This window comes from Salmo salar, chromosome 11 (genome assembly GCF_965601325.2).
Source record: "Salmo salar chromosome 11, fSalSal1, whole genome shotgun sequence".
Taxonomy (NCBI): domain Eukaryota; kingdom Metazoa; phylum Chordata; class Actinopteri; order Salmoniformes; family Salmonidae; genus Salmo; species Salmo salar.
In genome coordinates this window covers 38,872,501-38,880,000 of record NC_138301.1, presented here as the reverse complement: position 1 = coordinate 38,880,000, position 7,500 = coordinate 38,872,501, and the positions used below count along the sequence as shown (strand labels likewise).

At 45.6% G+C, this 7,500-nt stretch overlaps 1 protein-coding gene across 2 annotated transcripts in view; it reads left to right on the top strand.

Moving 5' to 3' along the window:
* LOC106562743 (UPF0606 protein KIAA1549L) overlaps nucleotides 1-7,500 on the top strand; it is a 128,216-nt gene that overhangs the window by 74,576 nt on the left and 46,140 nt on the right. For both annotated transcript variants that reach the window (XM_082957906.1, XM_045689495.2), the window contains one exon: nucleotides 1,270-1,329. In XM_082957906.1, the coding sequence (XP_082814032.1) occupies nucleotides 1,270-1,329 (60 nt within the window). The remainder of the gene's footprint in view (nucleotides 1-1,269; nucleotides 1,330-7,500) is intronic.

The following is a 7,500-nucleotide window of genomic DNA, read 5'->3' as shown; positions in this document are numbered from 1 at the left end:
TTAGTTAGTTAGTTAGTTAGATATCAAATGTGGTGATGAGTTTTTAAGCTTGTCTTCTGTGTTTTCTTCCTTTCAGTGGCATGTGTATGTGTGTGTGTGTGTGTCTGTGTGTCTATGTGTCTGTGTGTGTCTGTTTCTACATTTAAGAAGCCTAACTCTGTGCCAAGGTTTTAGTAAGGCTGTGACAATTGATAATGTATCTAAAACCAGAATGTGGATGATAGAAAACCAAACATCTCATCAAGTAAAGAATCATCACAGCACACATTAGTTTGTTCAATATTTGATGAGTGTTTGACTCCTAAACTACTGTTTAGAGTACATGTTGTTTTCCTATATTCAACAAGGGAATCACACACAACCTGCTCCTTTAAATCCATCCGACAAATACCTTTCAGAATGCTGTTTTTCATCCCTAGGCCTAGCCCCTCTAACTTCAGCAGTGGAGCTCTGAGGTTTATGTGAAACATCATCACAGATTAAGCAGCATGATTGTGCACGGCTGAGACTACAGTATTGGACAGTGTTAAAGAGATTGTGCTGACAGCCCTACAGTCGTAATGGGTAACATGCCAGAGCATCCATTGTTCCCCTACTCACTCATACAGTGGCAGAGGGTGATGTGACAGGCTTGCAAATCTTTAGAAATGAATAAAAGAACGCCCCAGACAGATGTGTAGAGGATGTTTGGGGACATGCTGAGAATGGAGAGAAGGAGGGAGGGAGGGACTAGTGCCAACCTCACAGCCGGACGGCCATCTTAGGGCTGTTATCACTGCCAGTTTGTTTGTGACACCTGAACCAGATGTCTCTGTCTCTCTCACTCTATACAACTCTACCCCTGTCTCTCTTTCTGTACCGTGTCTGATTTCATAGGCCAGTGAAACAGCATGCCCCCAAACCACTGTGCCTGCCCCAGTACTTAATCAGGCAGGAAATATGTAACCGAGCTAAAGCCTGGGAAACTCAACAGACAACCAGAAGAGAGGCAGAGCCCATGCAGATATATGCTCTCACAGTGAGACACTCAGCCAGAGCTCTCAGTATAAGAAACTCTATGACACACAGGCATAATGCAGGTTTAAGTTGTGCCACTGCAAACTCTCAGTACCACTGCAGTGATGTTTTCACAAGGGGAAATCGCACCACTCAAAGTACCAATGTAGTTCTGACCTGAGTCAACTTTATGAAGAACTTCACAGAAATGATATTGACTCACATAAAGAAGAAATGTCAGACCGGTCATGCTGTTCCTCTGTTCTTTTCCAGCGTTGGAATACCACAACCTCAATACCTCCATCGCTACCAGAGACTTCTGGGTAATCACAGGTAATTGTCTTATTGTTTCTCTCCTTATTGGCTTATTGAAGAGAAGCTCTCTAGTTGTGCTGCTGATACGTGTTCTGTCTTTGCAGTCTTTTGTGCTTCATTTAACCCCTTACAGTCGTGGAAATGGGCCTGTATGGATTGGGCCAAATTGAAAAAGCATACGCATGACCATGGTACAGTCTTAGAAAAAAGGGTTTCAAAAGGGTTCTTCAGCTGTCCTCATAGGATAACCCTTTTTGGTTCCATGTAGAACTCTCTGTGGAAAGGGTCCTACATGGAACCCAAAAGGGTTCTACATGGAACCAAAAGGGGTTCTTCAAAGGGCTCTCCTATGGGGACAGCTGAAGAACCCTTTTGGGTTCTAGATAGCACCTTTTTTCCTAAGAGTGTAGCAATTGAAAGAGTAATTGAATTGTGTGTGCATTTTACATTTACTGTACTTTTCACAGCATTTGTCAGTAACACCATCTGGAAATACTCTGGATACAATCAGTAACATAATGAGAATATTCATTGAAATGTTGGAGTAGGTGCAAGATAAGAAAAACAAGGATTTACAAGGGTTTGAGTGAGAGGTCTGACTGGTGTCTCTAAGAGGCCTCACACCTCTCCAAACTGTGGGTTTGAGTGAGAGGTCTGACTGGTGTTTCCATGAGGCCTCACACCTCTCCAAACTGTGGGTTTGAGTGAGAGGTCTGACTGGTGTCTCTAAGAGGCCTCACACCTCTACAAACTGTGGGTTTGAGTGAGAGGTCTGACTGGTGTCTCTAAGAGGCCTCACACCTCTCCAAACTGTGGGTTTGAGTGAGAGGTCTGACTGGTGTTTCCATGAGGCCTCACACCTCTCCAAACTGTGGGTTTGAGTGAGAGGTCTGACTGGTGTTTCCATGAGGCCTCACACCTCTACAAAGTGTGGGTTTGAGTGAGAGGTCTGACTGGTGTTTCCATGAGGCCTCACACCTCTCCAAACTGTGGGTTTGAGTGAGAGGTCTGACTGGTGTTTCCATGAGGCCTCACACCTCTACAAAGTGTGGGTTTGAGTGAGAGGTCTGACTGGTGTTTCCATGAGGCCTCACACCTCTCCAAACTGTGGGTTTGAGTGAGAGGTCTGACTGGTGTTTCCATGAGGCCTCACACCTCTCCAAACTGTGGGTTTGAGTGAGAGGTCTGACTGGTGTCTCTAAGAGGCCTCACACCTCTCCAAACTGTGGGTTTGAGTGAGAGGTCTGACTGGTGTCTCTAAGAGATCACACACCTCTCCAAACTGTGGGTTTGAGTGAGAGTTCTGACTGGTGTTTCCATGAGGCCTCACACCTCTCCAAACTGTGGGTTTGAGTGAGAGTTCTGACTGGTGTTTCCATGAGGCCTCACACCTCTACAAACTGTGCACAGTTCCTGAGTAAAATCAATGCACATTTATGACTCAAGGAAAAAGCCTTTAACTATAAGGTGCTTTATTGAGCTCTCCTAGCTTTGCCATTGAGAAAGTGAAGCAAGCACACTTGTAGTTTTTTGTTTGGAACACAGCCCTGCTTCCTCACCATCACTTAATTACTGTTGTTATTTCATGAGTGCATTCAAGTGTGTATTCCACAACAAATATTCTTCACAATACGACAAATACAGGCTCATTGTGTGATGATGCATGTCATCCTTGTAACTGTGGATCAAACAGGCTCATTGTGTTCAGGACAACACGGTGTGATGCATGTCATCCTTGTAACTGTGGATCAAACAGGCTCATTGTGTTCAGGACAACACAGGGTATGATGAATGTCATCCTTGTAACTGTGGATTAAACATAGTGATCATAAACATTGATACTGTAAATGATGAGTTTTCTAATATGGAAATGTGAAGGGCACGTTTGGACTCATGGGTGTGTGATTTGCTTGTATGACATCAAAGCGGTATATATTATAATCGTCAACGTGTCATCTTTCAGAACACATCGACTCCTCTCCATTCACAGCGTTTCCCTTCACTCAGACAACACATGTGCAGAAGTATCCCAATAGTGGGAGGGATGGGGGCAACTTCTTGTTTATAACACCCCTTATCAATGACAAGATCTGGCATTTTCAACCCGTGTATGTCGTGACAGGGGCTGTGAGTGGAAAGGGCTAATACATTTTTAGGACTTCTATGATATTTCTGTAAAGTGTATTGAGCCTTTTTTTAAATGTACTTTATTAAATTGTGATTTGATTATTTGATCCTATCCCTTCTATTGGTTACCTTATTTATTATTGAAGCTACTCTAGCAGTGCACCCTGGAGATTGACTTCCTCTGAAATATTCCATGCTTTCTCATCTGATGCCTAGACTCTGAACAGACTACCAGCGGCATGCACTACGGCGGAGACATGGAGAAATACATCAATATTGTATATTTAAAATGATCTTGACTGATTGACATCATTGAACATGATGTTATGAATGCTTTTGTATAATTTCTGCCGCCCCCGTTAACTGTGTAATTCAATGAGTAGAAGATGAGTACAATCTTAGAGGTCACCATGACTACCCATTCTGTCACTGGAGTACAGAGGTCTTAAACCATGTGACTATGTTGTTTTACTGAACATCCCCTGTCCATTGTAATATACATCTACAAATGGGTCAGGAAAATAGTCTCACTGGACCATGAACCACATTCTGTCACTAGTGTACCATGACTGGACCATGACTCCCTGTTCTGTCACTAGTGTACCATGACTGGACCATGACCCCCATTATGTCACTAGTGTACCATGACTGGACCATGACTCCCTGTTCTGTCACTAGTGTACCATGACTGGACCATGACACCCATTCTGTCACTAGTGTACCATGACTGGACCATGACTCCCTGTTCTGTCACTAGTGTACCATGACTGGACCATGACACCCATTCTGTCACTAGTGTACCATGACTGGACCATGACTCCCTGTTCTGTCACTAGTGTACCATGACTGGACCATGACTCCCATTCTGTCACTAGTGTATCATGACTGGACCATGACTCCTATTCTGTCACTAGTGTACCATGACTGGACCATGACTCCCTGTTCTGTCACTAGTGTACCATGACTGGACCATGACTCCCTGTTCTGTCACTAGTGTACCATGACTGGACCATGACTCCCTGTTCTGTCACTAGTGTACCATGACTGGACCATGACCCCCCATTCTGTCACTAGTGTATCATGACTGGACCATGACACCCATTATGTCACTAGTGTACCATGACTGGACCATGACGCCCATTCTGTCACTAGTGTATCATGACTGGACCATGACTCCCTGTTCTGTCACTAGTGTACCATGACTGGACCATGACTCCCTGTTCTGTCACTAGTGTACCATGACTGGACAGGTTTGTGTAGATGTGTAGATGAATCAGGTCTGGGCTGTGTAGATGATTCTGGTCTGGGCTGTGTAGATGAATCAGGTCTGGGCTGTGTAGATGTGGAGATGAGTCAGGTCTGGGCTGTGAAGATGAATCAGGTCTGGGCTGTGTAAATGTGAAGATGAATCAGGTTTGAGCTGTGTAGATGTGAAGATGAAGCAGGTCTGAGCTGTGTAGATGTGAAGATGAATCAGATCAGGTCTGGGCTGTGTAGATGTGTAGATGAATCAGGTCTGAGCTGTGTAGATGTGTAGATGAATCAGGTCTGAGCTGTGTAGATGAATCAGGTCTGGGCGGAGGGGGCGGTCGGCTGTGAGATGAATCAGGTCTGGGCTGTGTAGATGATTCTGGTCTGGGCTGTGTAGATGAATCAGGTCTGAGCTGTGTAGATGTGTAGATGAATCAGGTCTGAGCTGTGTAGATGAATCAGGTCTGGGCTGTGTAGATGTGTAGATGAATCCGGGCTGGGCTGTGTAGATGAATCAGGTCTGGGATGTGTAGATGAATCAGGTCTGGGATGTGTAGATGAATCAGGTCTGGGATGTGTAGATGAATCCGGTCTGGGCTGTGTAGATGAATCCGGTCTGGGCTGTGTAGATGAATCAGGTCTGGGCTGTGTCGATGTGTAGATGAATCAGGTCTGGGCTGTGTAGATGTGTAGATGAATCAGGTCTGGGCTGTGTAGATGTGTAGATGAATCAGGTCTGGGCTGTGTAGATGTGAAGATGAATCAGGTCTGGGCTGTGTAGATGAATCAGGTCTGGGCTGTGTAGATGTGAAGATGAATCAGGTCTGGGCTGTGTAGATGAATCCGGTCTGAGCTGTGTAGATGAATCAGGTCTGGGCTGTGTCGATGTGTAGATGAATCAGGTCTGGTCTGTTCTGTGTAGATGAATCAGGTCTGGGCTGTGTAGATGTGTAGATGAATCAGGTCTGGGCTGTGTAGATGAATCAGGTCTGGGCTGTGTCGATGTGTAGATGAATCAGGTCTGGGCTGTGTAGATGAATCAGGTCTGGGCTGTGTTGATGTGTAGATGAATCAGGTCTGGGCTGTGTAGATGAATCAGGTCTGGGCTGTGTCGATGTGTAGATGAATCAGGTCTGGGCTGTGTAGATGAATCAGGTCTGGGCTGTGTAGATGAATCAGATCAGGTCTGTGCTGTGTAGATGTGAAGATGAATCAGATCAGGTCTGTTCTGTGTAGATGAATCAGGTCTGGGCTGTGTAGATGTGTAGATGAATCAGTTCTGGGCTGTGTAGATGAATCAGGTCTGGGCTGTGTAGATGAATCAGATCAGGTCTGTGCTGTGTAGATGTGAAGATGAATCAGATCAGGTCTGTTCTGTGTAGATGAATCAGGTCTGGGCTGTGTAGATGTGTAGATGAATCAGTTCTGGGCTGTGTAGATGAATCAGGTCTGGGCTGTGTAGATGAATCAGGTCTGGGCTGTGTAGATGTGTAGATGAATCAGGTCTGGGCTGTGTAGATGAATCAGGTCTGGGCTGTGTAGATTAATCAGGTCTGGGCTGTGTAGATGTGTAGATGAATCAGGTCTGGGCTGTGTAGATGAATCAGGTCTGGGCTGTGTAGATGAATCAGATCAGGTCTGTGCTGTGTAGATGTGAAGATGAATCAGATCAGGTCTGTTCTGTGTAGATGAATCAGGTCTGGGCTGTGTAGATGAATCAGATCATGTCTGTGCTGTGTAGATGTGAAGATGAATCAGATCAGGTTAGATCAGATTAGATATGCGTAGATGAGTGTGTGTTTAGATAAGCGTAGTGTGTGGTTGTGTACGAGCTCGTGTGTGTGTAGATGTGTAGCCTCTTCTCTTTTTATAGAGGGAATTATCTGTGTGATGGTATTTTGCATGTCTTACCGTCTCTCTGGGAAGAAAGAGAGAGGAGAGAGAGGCAGGGCCGGACCAAGTTCAGCTGACACATAATATGATTTACTGTTAGAGATAAATAATCAGGAGTACTGCCTTTACTAACATCTCTCTTTCTCTCGCTTCCTTCCTCATCCTTCTCTTTCCCCTCCTTCATTCTCTCTCTCAATTGGATTAAATGATCTCACTCAATCACTTCCTCTGCCCTCTGACCTCCTCGTTACCCTCTGTCTCACTCTCCCTTTCTCTGTCTCACCTATACTCTCTCTGTCTCACTCTCACTCTCTCTGTCTCACTCTCCCTCTCTCTGTCTCACTCTCACTCTCTCTGTCTCCCTCTCTCTGTCTCCCTCTCCCTCTCTCTGTCTCACTCTTCCTCTCTCTGTCTCACTCTCACTCTCTCTGTCTCACTCTCCCTCTCTCTGTCTCACTCTTCCTCTCTCTGTCTCACTCTCACTCTCTCTGTCTCACTCTCCCTCTCTCTGTCTCACTCTCACTCTCTCTGTCTCACTCTCTCTGTCTCACTCTCACTCTCTCTGTCTCACTCTCCCTCTCTCTGTCTCACTCTCACTTTCTCTGTCTCACTCTCACTCTCTCTGTCTCACTCTCACTCTCTCTGTCTCACCCTCACTCTCCCTTTCTCTCTCTCCCTCTCTCTGTCTCCCTCTCCCTCTCTCTGTCTCACTCTCACTCTCTCTGTCTCACTCTCCCTCTCTCTGTCTCACTCTCTCTGTCTCACTCTCCCTCTCTCTGTCTAACTCTCACTCTCTCTGTCTCACCCTCACTCTCCCTTTCTCTCTCTCACTCTCTCTGTCTCACTCTCCCTCTCTCTGTCTCACTCTCCCTCTCTCTGTCTCACTCTCACTCTCTCTGTCTCACTCTCCCTCTCTCT